The 18,915-nt window shown below is 52.8% G+C and overlaps 2 protein-coding genes across 4 annotated transcripts; one reads left to right on the top strand and one right to left on the bottom strand.

The window, feature by feature from the left end:
- Positions 1-1,347: 1,347 nt before the first annotated feature.
- On the bottom strand, positions 1,348-4,759 carry LOC310921679 (uncharacterized protein). The gene is made up of 3 exons (XM_083881879.1): positions 4,586-4,759; positions 4,130-4,211; positions 1,348-3,943 (listed from the first exon to the last, which is right to left on the bottom strand). Exons 1-3 carry the CDS (start codon positions 4,637-4,639, stop codon positions 2,949-2,951), a joined length of 1,131 nt encoding a protein of 376 aa, XP_083738005.1. The 5' UTR covers positions 4,640-4,759; the 3' UTR covers positions 1,348-2,948.
- Positions 4,760-5,032: 273 nt separating this feature from the next.
- LOC310921682 (uncharacterized protein) lies at positions 5,033-18,341 on the top strand (the record flags this gene model as incomplete). 3 transcript variants are annotated; one of them, XR_014592188.1, is made up of 7 exons in its annotated part: positions 5,033-5,110; positions 8,268-8,382; positions 8,799-8,976; positions 9,543-9,621; positions 10,615-11,073; positions 13,391-13,469; positions 13,652-13,763. XR_014592188.1 is itself a non-coding variant. In XM_083881883.1 (6 exons), the coding sequence occupies exons 3-6, from the start codon at positions 8,881-8,883 to the stop codon at positions 13,812-13,814; spliced, it is 417 nt and encodes a 138-aa protein (XP_083738009.1). In that variant the 5' UTR covers positions 5,037-5,110; positions 8,268-8,382; positions 8,799-8,880. The 3 variants fall into 3 exon arrangements, 1 of the variants encoding a protein (XP_083738009.1); XR_014592187.1 differs by adding an exon at positions 16,797-18,341 and having other exon boundaries at positions 5,041-5,110; positions 9,543-11,073; positions 13,652-16,400; XM_083881883.1 differs by lacking the exon at positions 10,615-11,073 and having other exon boundaries at positions 5,037-5,110; positions 13,652-13,814.
- Between the last annotated feature and the right edge of the window lie 574 nt (positions 18,342-18,915).

Genomic DNA, 18,915 nt, shown 5'->3' with positions numbered 1-18,915 from the left:
TCCCCTGGGCTGCTGCGGCCCAGGGCCCAAAGGCTGGAGCTGCAGCCTTGCTCCTGTGTCAAGAACAGGAGGCTCCTGCAGGCCCGTGTCCCCTCCATGTCCCCAGCAGGAGGGAGGGCTGTGAGGCACAGCGGGTGCTGGCAGGAGGGGCTGCTCTGGCCAGCCGGGGGCCTGTGAGAAATGGCCAAAGCCTTGTGCTCTGTGCAGCCGGCCAAGGACAGCAGCAGGGCTGAAGGGTTCGTGTGCCACAGGCAGCCCGAGCTGTGGAGCCCTCAGGGCCCCGTGCGAGAGGCGGCCCTGGGGAATGGCACCGGGAATGGGACTGGGAATACGGGACAGGACCAGGAATGGACTGGGAATGGGGACTGGAACTACGAGATGGACTGGGGATAATACTGGGAGTGGGTACAGGGAGCAAGAATTGGATCTGTGATACCAGAGTGGGAATGGCACAGGGAATATGGGACTGAGGCCGGGAATGGGACAGGGAATCGGGACAAGGCCTGGGAATGGAGACTGGACTGGGAATGGCACCAGGAATGGGGACTGAGACAAGGAATGGGAGTAAGACCAGAGAAAGGGACTGGAAATACGAGACAGTGACTAGGCGTAATACTGGGAATGGGGAGAGGGACCAAGAATGGCACCAGGAGTACCGGACATGGACTAGGAATGGGACCAGGAGTCAAAAGAGGGACTGGGAATAAGTACAGGGATTGGCATTGGGACAGGGAATATGAACGGGGATCGGGAGTGGGAGATAGGAACCTGGATGGGACTCCTGAATGGGGACAGGACTGGGAATGGAGACAGGACTGGGAATAGGGATAGGGACCAGGACTGGGGACAGGGATTGGGAATGGAACTGGGAATGGGACCAGAAATGGGGAATGGGGACAAAGGCTGGGAATGGGACTGGAAGTAAGGGACAGAACCAGCAATGGCACTAGGAATACGGGACAGGGGCTGGGGATAATACTGGGCATGGGGACAGGGAGCAAGAATTGGATCTGGGATACTGGACTGGGACTGGGAATGTGACTGGGAACTGAGAGAGGGACTGAGAATGGGACAGGGAAAGGGGACAGGGCCTGCAAATGGAGACTGGGACCGGGAATGGGACAGGGAATGGGGACCAGGATAAGGAATGGGGATGGGGACAGGGAACGGGAATGGAGACAGGGACCAGGAATGGGATGAGGAATATAAACAGGGACCAGGAATGAGGATTGGACCAGTGTCCTGGTTTAGGGCAAACTGGGTAGGAAACCTCCAAATGGGTCCCTCTGGAAAGCAAACCCAAGTGGTCCCTCCCCTAACTGGTCTGTGAAAAAAAATTTCTTTGAGAAAAGTAGAAAGAACTCTTTATTCAATAAGCAAAGTACCCACAAGCACAAAACCAATGAAGACTATCAAACAACAGAACCTCTGGCCTTTCTGAGGAGAGATGGCAAAACCGAGAAAGTCCTTGCTGTGGGTTGTAGCAAGCCCAGACTCTTTATCAGTCTGTCTGGCGTTGGAAAATGCCGTCGTGGCCCCCAGTGGGCTGCAGGCGTGAGTTCTGGGTGTTTTTCTGGGTTTTCAGTCCAAAACAGGTTTATGCAGTTCCAAGAAAAATTAGAGAAAACAGTCCAGGGAAATTCTGTGCCTCAACTAGCCAAAAACTAACTAAAAAACAAAGGAGAGCTCTGTCACACTGTCCATCCACAGACAACACAGTCCAGGAGCAGAATGCAGAGGAGTGAGTGCAGTTTCTGCAAACAAACCCCACGCTTCTTCTTCCACCTACTTCACTCTCAGAACCAGTCTTAAAGGTGTAGAACTTTTCTACTAATATCCATCAAAACCAGAACAGATGACTGGGGATAAAAGCATTACAAAGTCACCCCAGGACAAGTGGGAATGGGATGGGGAATATGAGCAGGGACTGGGGATAGGGGAGAGGGAGTAGGAATATTGACAGGGACCAGGTGTGGCAACTGAGAAAGGGGAAAGGGGCCAGGACTGGGGACTGTGACTGGGAATATGAGACAGGGACTGGGAATGGGGCTGGGAATACGGGAGAGGGACCTAGAAAGGGAGTGGGGATGGGAATATGGGAATGGGACAGGGAATAAGGAAACAGAAACCAGAGAGAGAATATGGGATGGGTATTAGGAAGGTGAGATCAGGATCAGTAATGGGACTGGAAGTGGAATATGGGAATGGGACAGGGAAAATAAAAACGAAAATGCGGGACATGCAGCGGGACCAGGAATATAACGGGAACAAGACAGGTAATATGGGACTGAGAAAATGGGAATGCAACCAGACAGAGAATATGGGGCAGGGAATGAGACTGGGAACGGGATCCGGACAGGGATGGAAGCAGAACAGGACCTGGAGTGTGGTGACACAGCAATGGGCAGGGGGCAAGGGGAGTGACAGTGGGGAGAAGGGGTTCCTAGACAGGGGACACCAGGATCTGGGCTAGGGGGACATGGAGACAGTTCCAGGACAGGGGGTCCTTAAGCAGCTGCCCCAGAACCTCCACCAAGGTCTCCCAGCGCAGCCAGAGCTGCTTGGCCTGGGGAGCCAAAGTGCTGAGCAACTCCCAAATCCCTGCCAGGAACCCTCGACTCCCTCTCCCCCAGCATCTCCCACATCCCCTGGAAGAAGCCCCCATGACCACATCCACATCTTAGTTCAACATCATTATTTTTATCCCAGTTTTGATGTTTTAAAAAGACAAAGAGAAATGACAAGAAAATCCTGGCCACGAGAAGCCAGGAGGAGGTGGAGCCCCCAGCCAGGTGTCTTCCCAACACAGATCATTGGCACCAGGGATCACCAGGGCTGTGTCCACTGCAGCTTACTGGGGATCATCCAGGGCAGATCCTCCCACAGGGGATGGAGCTGGAGCAGCACATGAATCTCTTCCTACACTCGGGGCACTCGCAGAGCTTCCCTCAGTGGTGACTCCGTTGGTGTCTGGTCAAGTGAGAACTCTGTGAGAAGCTCTTCCCACACTCGGGACACTCGTAGGGCCTCTCTCCTGTGTGGATGCGCCGGTGCCTGACAAGGTTGGAGTTGTACGTGAAGCCCATCCCACAGTCAGGGCAGCAGAAAGGCTTCTCATCTGTGTGAATCCGCTGGTGCTTGAGGAGATCTGAGCTGGTCTGAAACCTCTTCCTGCATTTATCACACTCGTAGGGCCTCTCCCCACTGTGACTCCTCTGGTGTTTGATCAGGTCAGACTTCCAGCTGAAGCTCTTCCCACATTCCCCACACTCATAGGGCCGTTCCCCCGTGTGGCTCCTCTGGTGGACAGTCAGGTTGCTGCTGTGGCTGAAGCTCTTCCCACACTGGGGACACTCATAGGGCCTCTCCCCAGTGTGAATGCGACGGTGCCTGTAGAGGGTGGAGTTTTGCTTGAAGCCCTTCCCACAGTCAGGGCAGTGAAAAGGCCTCTCATCTGTGTGAATCCGCTGGTGCTTGAGGAGATCGGAGTTGCTCTGAAACCTCTTCCCACACTCCCCACACTCATAGGGCCTCTCCCCGGTGTGGCTCCTCTGGTGTCTGATCAGTTCAGAGCTCCAGCTGAAGCTCTTCCCACACTCCCCACACTCGTAGGGCCATTCCCCCGTGTGGAATCCCCAGTGGTGGATCAGGTGGGATCTCCATCTGAAGCTCTTCCCACATTTTGAGCACTTGTGGCGCTTCTCCCCATCCTGAAGCTGCTCAGGGATCCCCAGCTCCAAACTCTGGTTGCTTCCCTGGCCCAGACTGGATCTTTCCTCCTCAGATCCCTGAGATTTGCATCTGCAGCTCTTCCTTGTGCAGGATCTCCGGGACTTTTCCTTCTCTTTGGATTCCTGTGCCATGGAATCGCTCAAAACGGCTTCTTCCACGAGGTTCTGCTGCAGGGATTTGTCCTTCCTGCCCTCCATCCTCAGATCCTTGTCTGGGGAAGGAAGAACAAGAAGAGGATGGGATTTGCCTCCGTGCCACAGGGAAGGGGAAGGAGATCCCCTCAATGCATTCCCGGCAGGATGGTGTTGGCAGCAGGGTTGTCCTAGAGGTGGGGGCCAGGCTGGGCTGGGAGATGGAGCAGGAGAGAGGGGGAAAGGGGCACTGACTTCCTACTCACCTGCCCGGGCCTTCCGGGCCATCTTCCTATTCCTCGCAGCCCCCTCCTCCTCCATCGGGCCAAGGTTTGGGAATGGGAAATCCTGTTTTGGGGAGAAAAACAAGGGCTGAGCGCATTGGCTTTGATGGTCCCGCTGCCCGAGTGCAGTTGCAGAACTCAGCGCCCCTTTCAGCCTCGGGGGGCCCGGCTTCCCCACCCCTCCAGGCTGCCGGGGGTCCCCTGGCTCCAGGATCGCTCCTCTGCGTTCTCCCCTGGCTGTCCCAGGGATCCCCAAACCCGATATCGCCTCTCTGCCCTCCGGTACTCGGCAGTCGCCCCCAAGATTCTTCCAGGGCCATTTCCGGCTCGGCTTTGGAGTCTTGCAAGATCCAAACATGTCCTGCCCCGTAAAAAAACACTCCCGGAGACCACCCCCCCCCACGATGGATTTGGGGCGGTTACCCCCTCACCGCTCACCTGCTGATTCCGGGGGGCGACGTTCCTCCCGCTCCTCCTCTTCCTCCTCCTCATCCTCTATCCCTCGTATTCCCTCACCGGCTGTTCTTCCTTCTGTCTTTCCTTGTCCCCCTCCTCTGTCCCTCCTCTTCCTCCCGCCCCTCCTCCCCTCCCAGCCGGCACGGGCTGGGCCGACGCTCAAAAGCCGCCGCGCTCTGCCCTGGGGGGGGCGGCTCGAAAGCGGCCCCGCCCCGCGCGGCACTGGGAGCGATCCTGAGAGCAGCGGGAGCGATTCTGAGAGCAGCCGGAAAGAATTGGGAGCGCTTTCCCTCCCAGTACGGCTCTTACTGGGAGCGCTGGGGGGGAACTGGGAGGAAACAGCGCCCCCACGCGGCTGCAGCCGGCGCTGGGCGGGGACAAGCCTTTGGGCGTGGTTATGCAAATACAGGAGAGATCGCGCGCTGTGATTGGCGGGTGGGAGCAGCGCGGGGTTTCTTCGTTGACGTGAGAGCCGAGTGGGGGCCGGAGCGATGGCGGCGCCGTCCGGTGGGAGGGGACAGGGAATGGGGATGGGACTGTGGAAACGTAATAGGGACTATGGAATCTGCAGCCGGAGAGGGAATATGGGATGGAGATTAGTGTTCTAAGGCGTTGCAGTGAAACACACTCAGAGCTGCGAGCTCTGCAGCTGGGCCTCCCCTGGGCTGCTGCGGCCCAGGGCCCAAAGGCTGGAGCTGCAGCCTTGCTCCTGTGTCAAGAACAGGAGGCTCCTGCAGGCCCGTGTCCCCTCCATGTCCCCAGCAGGAGGGAGGGCTGTGAGGCACAGCGGGTGCTGGCAGGAGGGGCTGCTCTGGCCAGCCGGGGGCCTGTGAGAAATGGCCAAAGCCTTGTGCTCTGTGCAGCCGGCCAAGGACAGCAGCAGGGCTGAAGGGTTCGTGTGCCACAGGCAGCCCGAGCTGTGGAGCCCTCAGGGCCCCGTGCGAGAGGCGGCCCTGGGGAATGGGGACAGGGAATGGCACTGGGAATGGGGACAGCGATCATGAATAGGACCGGGAATGGAATGTGAATGGGGACAGAGACCAGGAATGGGGAATAAAACCGGGAATGGCGACAGAGACCGGGAGTGGGGACAGGGATTAGGAATATGGACAGGGACCCGGAATGGAATTGGAAATATGAGACAGGGCCTAGAAATTATACTGGGAATGGGACAGGGATCAAAAATGGTACCAGGAACACCAGACTGTGACTGAAAATGGGACAGAAATACAGGACTGGGATCAGGAATCGGACATGGAATCTGGACAGGACTGGGTGTGGGAAATGGGATCAGAAATGCTACTGGAAATATGAGACAGAGACTGGGGATGACACTGGGAAATGGAAAGGGGACCAAGAATTTGACCAGGAACCCCAGACATGGAATGGGAATGGGAGAGGGAATGGACAGAGTGACCTGATAATGGGGCAAGGATAGGGACAGAGAATGATGACAGGGATTGGGAACGGGGACAGGGACCAGGAGTGGGATTGGGAATGAGGAGAGGGACCGGAAATACAGGACAGGAAACATGACTCAGGGACTTTGAATGATAGTGGGAATGGAGACAGGGACCAAGAATGGGACCGGGAATACTGGACTGGGAATGGGACTGGCAATGGGGACAGGGCCTGGGAATATGGAACAGGGACCAGGAATGGGACTGGGAATGGGTATAGGGTCCAGAAACTGGGAATGGAACCAGGAATGGGACCAGGAATGAGACAGGGAATGAAGACAGGGACCAGGAATGGGACTGGAAATGATACTGGTAATGGGCACAGGGATCAAGAATGGGACCAGGAGCACCAAACTGGGACTGGGAATTGGACCAGGAATACGGGACAGGGCCCAGGAATGGGACAAAGAACAGGAATATGGAAATGGCACAGGGAATATGGAGAGAGCAAACGTGGAGAGAATATGGGATGGGGATTAGGAAGGTGGGACTAGGAGCAGAAAGGGAAATACAGGAACAGGACTGGGAATGGGAACACGGGAACAGGACAGGGAATATCATAATGGAAATGCAGACCTGCAGCAGCACAAGGACGAGGGGACATGGGGAAAGTTCCAGGGCAGGAGGTCCTTGATCAGCTGCCCCAGAAGCTCTCCCAGGGTCTCCCAGAGCAGTGGGAGCTGCTCAGCCTGGGGAGCCCAAAGCCCTGAGCAACCCCCAAATCCCTGCCAGGAACCCTCAACTCCTTCACACCCAGCATCCCCCACATCCCTTGGAAGATCCCCCATATCCCCATCCACGACTTAGTTCAAGATCTTTATTTTTACCCTGGTTTTGGGTGTTTTGAAAGGACAAAGAGAAATTAAAATCCAGGCCACAGGGAGCAAGTAGGATGTGGAGCCCCCATCCAGGTGTCTTCCCAACACAGATCGCCGGCACCATGGATCACCAGGGCTTTGCCCACCGAGAGTCACTGGGGATCATCCAGCGCAGAACCTCCCATGGGCAATGGAGCTGGAGCAGCACACGAATCTCTTCCTGCACTCGGGGCACTCGCAGGGCTTCCCTTAGTGGTGGCTCCATTGGTGTCTGGTCAAGTGACAGCTCCTGGAGGAGCTCTTCTCACACTTCGGACACACATATAGCCTTTGAGAGCACAAGGAGCAGGGCTGGGATGTGCTCTGGTGCCTGTGACATCACAAGGAGCAGGGCTGGGATGTGCTCTGGTGCCTGTGACAGCACAAGGAGCAGGGCTGGGATGTGCTCTGGTGCCTGTGACAGCACAAGGAGCAGGGCTGGGATGTGCTCTGGTGCCTGTGACATCACAAGGAGCAGGGCTGGGATGTGCTCTGGTGCCTGTGACAGCACAAGGAGCAGGGCTGGCTGTGATGCTCTCTAGTGTGTGGGACATGACAAGGGGCAGGGCTGGCTGTGATTTGGTTGGTGCCTGTGAAATCCCAAGGGCAGTGTCACACTGGGGACAGCTCTCAATGTCCCCAGCAGGTCCCACTGTCCCGTGCAGCCCGTGCCAGCGGCCACTGTGCACAGTGGGGAGGCTGGGCTGGACGGGGGTTGGGGCAGAAACGCTGCCCCCGGGACTGGGCTCTCCCCCTGCCTCTGGGGCCCAGCCCCTGCTGGGAGTGCCTTGGGCAGGGCACGGGGCTGCTGCTGGCCCAGGGGGACAGGCCTTGTCCCTTGCCAGCTGCCTGGGCCCCTCTGATGCCTGTCCCACATCCCTGTGCCTCCTGTCCCCGCTACTCCCCGCCACCTTCACTCCCTCCATCAAAGCCCCACTCAACCTCTTCACGGTGACCTCTGGAAAGAAAGAAAGAATGAAGGAAAGGAAGTGTAGTCAGTGCACTCTGGCTGGATGCCAGGCACCCACCAAAGCTGCTCTCTCACTCCCCTCCAGAGATGGACAGGAGAGAGAACATAGAATGAAGGCTTCATGGCTTGAGATAAGGACTGGAGCAGATCACTCAGCACATGCCATCATGGGCAAACCAGATTTGAAATTGGAGCCATTAATTGAATTTATTGCTATCAAAATCAGAGCAGGATACTGAGAAGTAAAATAAAGCTTTACAAACCCTTTCTGCCCATCCCTCTTTCCTTCCCAGGCCTACCTCCTTCCCCAGTGGGTGCAGGGAGACAGGGAATGGGGGTTCTGGTCAGTCCATCACATGTTTTCTCCTGCTGCTCAGGGAGAGGAGTCGTTCTCCTGCTGTGTCAGGGGTCCCTCCCTGGGGACACTTCTCCATGAACTTCTCCAAGATGAGTTCATCTCATGGACAGCAGTTTTTCACAAATTGCTGCAAGGTGGGTCACTCTTCCATGGGCTCACAAGTTCTACCAGTATCCTGCTCTAGCGTGGGCTCCTCTGTCCATGGGTTTGTAGGTTTGTACCAGGTCCCTGCTCCAGCCCAGGTTTCTCATGGGGTCACAGCCTGTGCTCAGGCATCCCCCTGCTCCAGCACGGGCTCCTGCAGGCACATCTCTGCACTCTGTGCCCTTTATGGGGTGCAGGGGCCCAGCTTTCTCAGCACAGACTGCCCCATGGAATCTCAGGGCAATCAGCTCCAGCACCTGGAGCAGCTCCTGCCCCTCCTCCTGCCGTGCCCTGCCCTGGGTGTGTGCATAGTTGTCCCTTTTACATGTTCTCCCCTGCTCTTCCCTGGTCACAGTTACAACTACATGATGAGCGATTTTCTTTTCTTCAATCCGTTATCCCAAAGGCATTACCACCATTTCTAACTGGCCCAGCCTTGGCCTGCAGCCGGTCCTTCCTGGAGCGGGCTGGTGTTGCCTCTGCGGGACATGGAGGAGCAGCTGCTTCCAGCAGCATCTTACAGAAAGCACTCCTGGATCATCCCCCTTAGCAAACCCTGGCCATGCCAATGTCGTATTAGTATGGTAAAGTTTTTATTACCATTATTACTGTTGTTAAATTTTTTTTTTTTTTTTTTGCTGGGGTTGGGAGAGCAGAGTAGGGTGCTACCAGAGCTGGGGGAGCCTGTACAACCTGCAGGAGGCAGACATCCTGATTCGAGGGAACCCGGCAGCCTGGAGATGTTGGGAGCATGGACAAGGGAGACACATGGGTACCCCGGGGCCCTGAAATGGGGACCCCAGACAGGTGGTACCCCTAGAGCCCCTCTGACAGCCAGCTGGGGAGCCCAGAGGAGGGGAACCTCTGGGATTCCCAGGAGCTCCAGCAGCTCAGAGAGAGGGGATTCCAATACGCACTGGAGCTGCAGAAGCCCAGACAGGAGCTCTGAACCCCAAAGTGGAGAGACCCGAGACAGGGAACTCCTGGGTGGATGCTGAATCTTGGTGATTTGGGTGTGTTTGAAGGTGGCTGAATCTTGGTCATCTGGAAGTTTTTACAGACACCGGACACCTGGTGACTTCTAGAGATGGACTTGGGCAGGAGGACACCCAAGTGAACATGCTCACACCTTGTTTTTCCCCCGAAACAGGAGTTCCATTTCCCAAAGTTTGGCTGGATGGAGGAGGAGGCTGCAAGGAAGGGGAAGATAGCCTGGGAGCCCCAGGCAGGTGAGGAGGAAGTCAGTGCCCCTTTCCCCCTCTCTCCTTCTCCATCTCCCAGCCCAGCCTGGCCCCTGGCTGCAGGTTGTGAAAAACAAATGTTCACTCTTTAGAATATTTTTAGATGTTTAATAAGGGAATAAAAAGGGATAGTATCCAGTCCTGGGATGTTCCTGGTTATGTACCAAGGAACAGGAAGATAAATTCAGACAGTGTTATCTATACCCTGTTACTTTACTGAGGTACATACATATTCTTAAGTTTCATGCATTATTCAGACATTCTTGGGAGCTTTTGATGTTGCAGGAACACTCTCTTGTTTTAGTTTTACACTCTGACTTAACTGCATGACATTCTGCAGATCCAGTCAATAGATTTTATTCCTTTTTGTGGTTTCATCCTGTTGTTTCACCCTTCCTTGATGAGAGGAATTAACAAGTTCTTTTCTAATTCTCCTCTGGTGCTTTGGTTTGTGTCACTGTTATCACTTGGAGAGCTCAGTCAGCAGATGTGGGAAACAACATCACTGCTTTATATAGTTCTCTTAGTTACACAGATAAAACATTTTATGTTTTGCTAAGGCCTACAGTATAATACATTCACTGCACCATTATTTCTGTAAACTATAGCGTATACTTAGATACCATATATTCATCACACTACTATTCCCATGGGCTATACAGTGCATACTTAGAATGATAGATTATGTTATATTAGCAAGCAGCTAAAAGGAGTTATAAATTGCGTTATATTTCAGTAGTTATGATCAATAACAACATGCAATAGCTAATACGTAAATGGAAAAGCCAATGATATGGGGACATTTTTAAAAAGGACAACCTCACTGCAGATGCTGTCCTGCCAGGGATAGATTGGAGAAATCTGTTTGTCCTTCCCTCTGGCACAAAAATAAATCTCCTTCCCTTTTCCCCTCCTTCTATCTGTCTTTTTTCTTTTTTCTTGTTCCTTCCTCTCCTTCTCCTTTCTCTCCCTGAAAATGAGCTGAGGATGGAAACCAGGGAGGACAAATCCCCATGGCAGAACCTCATAGAAGAGGCCGTTTTGGGGGGCTTGACAGGGCAGGAATTCAGTGGGGACAAAAAGCCCCAGAGATCCCGCACCAGGAGGGGCTCCAAACCCAGCCCAGGGAGCCCCAAGGAGGAAAGACCCACCCTGGTCCGGGAAGGTGGCCGGAGGTCCAGATGCAGCTTGGAACTGGTGGTCCCTGAGCAGCTTCATGGCAGGGACAAGCCCAACAAGTGCTTGGAATGGGGGAAGAGCTTCAGCTGGAGCTCCAGACTCCTTACCCACCTGGATGGGATGTACCCACCTTACAGCCCCTTTGAGCAGGGCCAGATCTGAGCTGGAATATCGGGATTCCCAGACCCAGGTTGGTGAGTGCGCCCAGCACATCCAGCACCAACCTGGAGATGCTGCAAGTCCAGTACAGTCAGAGAAGGGGTGAGTAGGGGGAGCCAGGGGCTGGGGGGATCCATGGGAATAGGGGGCATTTGTGGGGCTGGAATGGGAGTTGTCCTCCTGCTCCTCACCATCCTGTGCTTCCCAGAGCCCAGTCACTCCCAGTATGATCCCAGTTGTCCTCAGCATGGTTCCAATTGCTCCCTCTTCCTCCCAGTGTGATACCAGTGGCCTCTAGTACAGTCCCAGTCACTCCCCATATGATCCCAGTCTCTTCCACCAGGGTCCCAGTCATGCCCAATTGCCCACAGTGTAGACCCAGTCACTTCCACTTGCTCCCAGTTGTCCCCAGCATGGTCCCAGTTGCTCCCAGTGTAGTCCCCATCAGCCCCAACAGAGTTACACACACTCCCAATATATCCCAGTTGCCCTCGGCATGATTGGCGTCATTCCCAGTATGATCTCCATATGATCCCAGGAGAGCCCAGTCACTTCTAGTAGGAGCCCAAAGCTCATGGAACACCTGGAGGACCCACCTGCGGGAGGGTCCCTACAAGTTCTCTGGCTGCAGAAGAGCCCCAGGGAACCACCACCTGAAGTAGAAGGTGGTGACAGCTCTGCAGCCTGGGGCCCTGGGACCACCAGGGGAGCTCCCAGACTGACAGCCCAGCAAGTGGTTCACACAGCCCCTCCTGTCCCCAGAATCCCACTTTTGGGATCCCTCATCCCTCTCTGCAGTCCCCCCTCCAACGTTTCCAGGCCTCTGGGAAGAGCCCAAAGGGCTGGAAGTGCCTAAAACGCTGCTGAAGTGCCCAAACTGCTCGCAGATGTGGATGTTCCTGTCCAAAAACCTCTACTAGTCAGTGCCATGGGGGGCTGCAAAGAGGTTTTTGGGGATCCTGAGGGGATTGGAAGGAGATTTTGGTGGCTCTTGTGTGCATTTGTGGTGGTGGGTCTGTGGGGGAGTTTTCGAAGTTCTGGCAGAGTTGTGTATTTAGAAAGAATTTGAGTGAATCTTAGGGGAGATGGGAAAGAGTTTTGATGGATCTCGGGGCCATTTATACTGCATGGTGCAGTTTAGGGAGAGGCGGTGGGGATCTGTGGGGTAGTTTGAGGGGGCTGGGAGTATCTGTGGGGCTGGGAAGGGGTTTTAGGCCAATCGTGACCTCCCAGACCCCCAGAGCTGCCACCAGACCCTGCCCGCAAGGTGCTGCTAGGGGACAGGGGCTCACTGTTGGGGTTTCTGTTCCTGGCACTGTGGGAGTGAGGGGGGATCCCCAGGGGCTGTGTGTGTCCCCCATCCTGGTGTTACCTCCATTTCCCTCCCCACAGGGCTCCTGACCCAGCTCCTGCTGCCCCTGGGAGTGAATTTGGGGAGGGGGCAGAGGGGGTGCACAGCCCCTGGCAGGGGATTACCCTGCCTCAGCCCCTTTGTTTAGCACCAGGCTGGGTTTGGGGCCACAGGAGGAAGAGGCCCAGGGGAAGCAGATCCCGCAGGTGGGACAGTGCTTGGGGTCAGGGCAAGGTCCTGCCCTGCACACCTGGCTCAGGTGTGACCTTGCCCTGGACATTCCCATCCCCAGACATCCTGGGGTGACCATAGGAGGGTATTTTTGGGGAGGGAGTATGTATAGGGGAGAGAGAAGGGGGGAATTTGGAGCTTGAAGGGCTCCAAAGCTAAGCTGCAAATGCCCTTTGGGGAGATTCTGGGAGTGTCCCAGGAGGTTGTTTTTTCATGGGGGGAGGTGGGAGAGGGGAGAACACTGGGACACCGAAGTGTGCAGCCCAGAGGGAGCAGACCTCTAGGATTCAGCCTGGGGAGGGGAACACCCTGGTGACAGGGAGCCCCTGGAGCTCCCCACAGCCTGAAGCAGAGTCAGGGGAAGGGGGAGCACTGGGACCCCAAGAGCCCCAGCATGGCTAAGTGAGAGCCCAGAGAGGGGGAGGCAGGGAACCCCCAGAGGCTGCAGGGAACCCCCAGCAGCAGAGAGAAGGAGGAGCCCCAGAAGCCCAAGGTCAGAAGAGCAGAGAGGGGGGGAGTGGGATTCCTGGGACTCCTGACAGGCTGGAGAGGGTGGGGACACCAGAGAGCAGAACCCTCAATACACACAGGACCCCCAGAAATAAAAGTGGAGAGACCAGAGAGGGGGAAGACCTGGAGAGGTTTTTTTGGGATGGTCATGGTCCATCCAAGTCTTTTGTGGGCTCAATCATGGTATTTCTGAGTGTTTTTTCAGCTAAATCCTAGTGGTCTGGAGGTTTTTATGGACAGAAAATGTCTGGTAACTTCTAGAGATTGGTTTGGGCAGGAGGAATTCCCAGCCAAACGCTCTCACACGTTCTTTTCCCTCCAAAACAGGATTTCTCATTCCCAAACCTTGGCTGGATGGAGGAGGAGGAGGAGGCTGCGAGGAAGATGCCCCGGGAGCCCCAGGCAGGTGAGGAAGTCAATGCCCCTTTACCCCTCTCTCCTGCTCCATCTCCCAGCACAGCCTGGCCCCCAGCTGCAGGACAACCCCGCTACTGACACCATCCTGCTGGGGATGGACTGGGGGATCTCCTTCTCCTTCCCTGTGGTATGGAGGCAAATCCCATCCTCTCCTTGTCCTTCCTCTTCCAGACAAGAGGCTGAGGATGGAGCCCAGGGAGGAAATATCCCTGGGGCAGAACCTCATGGAAATGGCCGTTTTGAGCAGCTCGAGGGCACAGGAATCCAACAGGGAGAAAAAGACCCAGAGATCATGCACATGGAGAGGCTGCAAATGCAGCTCAGGGTGCTCTGAGGAGGAAAGACCCTCCCTGGCTGGAGCTTTCATCGGAGCTCAGATCTGGTGGTCCCTGAGCTGCTTCATGATGGAGAGAAACCGCACAAATGCTTGGTATCTGGGAAGAGTTTCAGCCAGAGCTTCAACCTCCTCACCCACCTTCAGGTGCACACATGGGAATGGCTCTACGAGTGTGGGGATTGTGGGAAGAGGTACAGGCATGGCTACGACGTCCTCTACCATCAGCAGGTGCACGTAGGGGAAGAGCCCTAGAAGTGCTGGGAATGTGGGAAGAGCTTCAGTGGCAATTCCCACCTGCTCTGGCACCAGAATATCCACACTGGGGAACAGCCCTATAAGTGTGGGGAATACGGGAAGAGCTGCAGAGACAGCTCCAGCCTCATCACCCACTGGTGTGTGCACACCGGGGAACAGCCCTGCACGTGCTTGGAATGTGGGAAAAGCTTCAGCATTGGGTCCTATCTGACCTCCCACCCAAAGATCCACACTGGGGAATGGCCCTACGCGTGTTCTGAGTGTAGGAAAAAGGCTCAGAGCAGTTCGGATCTCCTCAAGCATCAGCGCACACACACAGGGGAGAGGCCCTTCCGCTGCCCCAACTGCGGGAAGAGCTTCACCCGCAACTTCAGCCTCCTCCCCACCAGCGCATCCACACCCAGGAGAGGCCTTTTGAGTGTCCTGAGTGTGGGAAGAGCTTCTCCAGGAGCTCTCACTTCACCAGACACCAACAGAGCCACTGCTTGGGGCCCACCTGTGAGAGCCCCAACTGCAGGAAGAAAACAACCAGTCAGAATCAAGCAGTATCCCTTAAGAAAGGAAGACAGAGGAGGAATTAGCCTGGTAGTTGAAAATTTCTTTTAGCTGAGGTTGCTGAAGGAGTGCCAATCTGATTTTAACACTCCTATCCTGCCTGTCCACAAACCTGATGGGTCATACCAGGTCATGCAGGATTTACAGGATGTTAACAAAATAACTGAGGATCTCTACCCCATGGTGACTAACCCCTACACCTTGTTAGCGTGTTTGGCACCAGAACTAACTTGCGTTACCACTTTAGATTTGAAGGATGCCTTCTTTTGCCTCTCTCTCCTGAAACCAGCCAGAAAATTTTTGCATTTGAGTCAGAGAATCCCAAAAGTAGACGCAAAGCTCAGCTCACATGGACAGTTCTTTCTCAAGGATCCAAAAACTTGCCCGCCCTGTTTGGAGAACAACTTGCAAATGATTTGGAGTCTTGGGAAGCTCCACCAGAAGGGAAACTTGCAGTATTTAGGTGACATCCTAATAGCTACCCCGACAGAAGAAGGGTGCATGACCTGGACAGTAAGCCTTCTAAACTTTTTGGGGCTTCAGGGGTTCAGAGTGCCAAAGAAAAAGGCTCAGGCGGTAAAACAAAAGATGATCTACCTGGGCTATGAGATCAGTGCTAGACAATGGACTTTGGGGAAAGAGTGCATAGAATCAATATGCCAAACCCCAAAACCCCAGACAGTAAAGAACTGAGAACCTTCCTGGGCATGATGGGATGGTGCGGACTGTGGGTTTACAACTACGGATTACTTGTGAAACCTCTGTATTCGCTCATTGCAAATGGGAGCAGAGACCTCCAGTGAACAAAGGAAGCCACACAGGCCTTTGGGCAACTGAAAAAGGCCCTCATGTCAGCTCCAGCTCTAGGACGCCAGATGTGAGTAAACCATTCTTTCTCTTCTCTCATGAGAGACAGGGGATTGCCCTGGCAATACTGCCACAGGACCTGGGCCATACAGAAGGGGAGTTGCTTATCTTTCCAAGCAGCTGGATGCAGCAGCTGAAAGATGGCCAGATTGCCTCAGGGCATTGGCCACAGTTGTGCTGAACATTCAGGAAGCCTGTAAGTTCACCCTGGGCCAGAAAATGACTGGGCTAGTGTCTCAGTACTGGAAACAGTATGGTATCCTCAGTACTGGAAACAAACGACGGCCACTGGCTTTCCCCACAACAGTTCCTGAAATACCAAGCTATCATGGTAGAAGAATGTCATGCTATCAACCCAGCTTCTTTCCTTAGTGGGAACCAAGGAGAGCCAATTCATCATGATTGCCATTGAAGCCACTTACTCCAGCTGTTCAGATCTGAAGGACACCCCTTTGGATGATGCAGAAACCTGGTTCACTGATGGAAGCAGCTTCATCATCAATGGAAAACAACATGCTGGGTATGCAGTTACCACATCCAGAGACCTCATCGAATCAGGACCACTACCAGCAGGTACCTCCACACAGAAGGCAGAGATAATTGCCATTTATACAGATTCAAGATATGCATTTGGGGTAGTGCATGCTCACAGAGGTATCTGGAAAGAAAGAGGACTCTTAAATTCGCAAGGGAAGAACATTAAACATGCACATGAAATAATACAACTGCTGGAAGCAGTCCAACTGCCTGAGAAAGTGGCAATCATGCACAGTGAGGCACATAAGAAAGTGAGCTCAGAACTGGAAGAGGGAAACGAGCTGGTGGACAGCGACACAAAAGAAGCAGCAAAAGATGAGGTAACAGTAGAAGGAGCCTTGATTCCCCATGGCCACATCTCCCTAGAAGGTAAGCCAGTGTATAATAAAAAGGACAGAAGGCTAATTGAGGATCAAAAGGGAACATATAACCAGGAGGGATGGGCAGAAGGAAAACTGGTTACCCCCTCCTATTTACTATGGCCATTAGTAAGAGAAGAACATCAGAAAACACACTGGGGAATTGACACTTTGTATAATTACTTGATTGGAAAAATCACTGCCAGGAACTTACATGGCACTATCATGCAAGTGGCCCAGTAGTGTGAACTTTGCCTCCAGACCAACCCCAAGAATACCCCTAAACCAAACCTTGGCCAAATTAGAAAGGGCCATGGACCCGGTCAGCAGTGGCAAATTGATTTTTCAGAATTATCAAGAAAAGGGAGGTATTGATATTTGTTGGTACTAACAGATAGCTTTTCAGGATGGCCAGAGGCTTTCCCCACTAGGACTGCCAAAGCCCAGGAAGTAACCAAAATGTTGTTGCAAGAAATAAACATGGGCAGGAAGAGTGGATAAGAAATGGCAAACTGTGAATCTGGAATCTTGCATTACCTGAGAACAACAGGGGTTCATTTGTGAAAGTAACACAATCAATGCTCAAGACATATGTCTTGGTACTTAATAGGGTGTCTGTCACTTTGAAATACATCTGAATACTAGCCAAAGGACTGTATTGTATATATTGGTCAGGATTGTGTATTTTTTACAGTTTAAGGACTGCATGGGCTTTTATAGAAATAGACAAAGGTAATGTAACTTTGTTTAGCAAGAATCACTCTAACCTCTGTATTTGTAACTTTGTTAAGATTTTAGGCTGTGACTTTCTGTACTCAGCACCAGTTGTGTCCCACCAACTAGTTAAGTCTGACCATCACAGGTTGTCACCTACAATTACTGTCCATCACAACACAAAAGAAATAAGGCTCTGCAAAGAGTGAAACAAGATGCAAGTCACAATTGGTGGGACTCACTCCTTAGATGGTCACCCACTGTAACTGGGATCCTAAATACATTCTGTCACCCCATCATTGTCTTATTAATACTAGTTGGTGTAAGTTTCATGCTGTCTTTTGTAATGCTTGTTTAGAATTGGAAACTGATACAACAAATAACAATATTAATCTCTTTATCCCAAGTACATGGCAAGGCATTGAGAGACATGTATCATAAGAACTGGAATTTGTACTACGTAAAAGAATTTACTGCCTTATTAAAACCAGGGAAACTGAAACATGAGATAGAAAACTAGAGGATATTAATCATAGAAATTAGAAGATACTGATTAAAGAATAGGCATTCAGATGATGTGTATTGCTGCTTTTTGTACGATACTAGCTGCTTGGGAAGGGACAGGACTGTGTGCAGGAACCGCAAGGAGGAATGTAAAGATTCCTGATAAAGGGAGGCTGCTTACCAAAACAGGACACAAGAATACAAGATTATCAGAGATACTGACATAACCAGGCTCCTTGGGCCCCCAGGACCAGATGAAACTGCCCTTATAGCTTGGACTATGACCAGAGGATCAGTGGGCATGCACAAGGCAGCAGGGTCAGAAGTTCATCTCTGAGGAAGACTATTTCTCTTCATCTCTGAGACCCCCGAGACGACCTCCAGAGACAACTGCAAAGGACTGATAAGACAATTGGCATGCGAAGCCAAGGGGGGGAGCCAAGGAATGAATATGCACAGGGGTATTGTGAAACTTGATGCATATATAACATTCTAGAGGTTAAAAGAGAACTTGAGTGAGCAAGGGGCTGTGAGTGCCTTTGGAGGCATCACACCCACTGCTGAATAAATCACATACCTACTTTAAAACTCACTCTATCTCTGAGGAGTGTGAGTCTTTCCGCGCGTTAGAACATTTTGGTATAAAATCACAAACATTAACAGAAGCTGAAAAAGTCAACAACATTAGAAACCAAGCTTTGAACACTGGGACTAGAAGAACTCAGGCAATCCATCTGGTTGGAATGAGCCCTCTCTTACTGACAGGTGAGCAATGCCATCGAATTTCCTAAAGCAGGGAAATAGGGAGCCCTGGCAGCAGCAGCAGCAGCTTCAAACACAGCAATAACACAGAACAGGGTATAATTTCTAATTCCAATTAAGAACTTCTGTTTCGAGTTCTACTACAGCCACTATTTATATTGAGGCAAGAAGACCAATAATAATAATAATAATAATAACTGTAATATTAATACCAAAAATAGAGGCAATAGCAATAGTAAGAATTAATGATGGTAATAAAAACATACCATACTCATACTAGGTTTGCATGGCCAGGTTTTGGTTAAGGGGGAGCTCTAGGAGTGCCTTCTGTAAGATGCTGCTCGAAGGAGCTGCTACTCCATGTCCTGCAGAGGCAACACCAGCCCACTCCAGGACGGACCGGCTGCAGGCCAAGGCTGGGCCAGTTAGAAATGGTGGTAATGCCTTTGGGATAACGGATTGAAGAAAATCGTGTATCGGCTAGTTGTAACTGTGACCAGGGAAGAGCAGGAGGAGAACATGTGGGAGGAACAACTCTTCACACA

This window comes from Zosterops lateralis (genome assembly GCF_965231275.1).
Source record: "Zosterops lateralis genome assembly, chromosome: 36".
NCBI lineage: Eukaryota > Metazoa > Chordata > Aves > Passeriformes > Zosteropidae > Zosterops > Zosterops lateralis.
Note: the sequence above shows the minus strand (reverse complement) of the source record. Positions and strands in the feature narration are given on the sequence as shown.

Bases quoted from the DNA above. Each gene is read 5' to 3' on its own strand.
- LOC310921679 (XM_083881879.1), bottom strand. From the start codon at position 4,639: ATGAGGAGGAGGAAGAGGAGGAGCGGGAGGAACGTCGCCCCCCGGAAT. The intron at 4,212-4,585 runs GTGAGCGGTGAG...TCCCCAAAACAG, and splicing joins TCGCCCCCCGGAATCAGCAG to GATTTCCCATTCCCAAACCT. The intron at 3,944-4,129 runs GTGAGTAGGAAG...TTCCTTCCCCAG, and splicing joins GGCCCGGAAGGCCCGGGCAG to ACAAGGATCTGAGGATGGAG.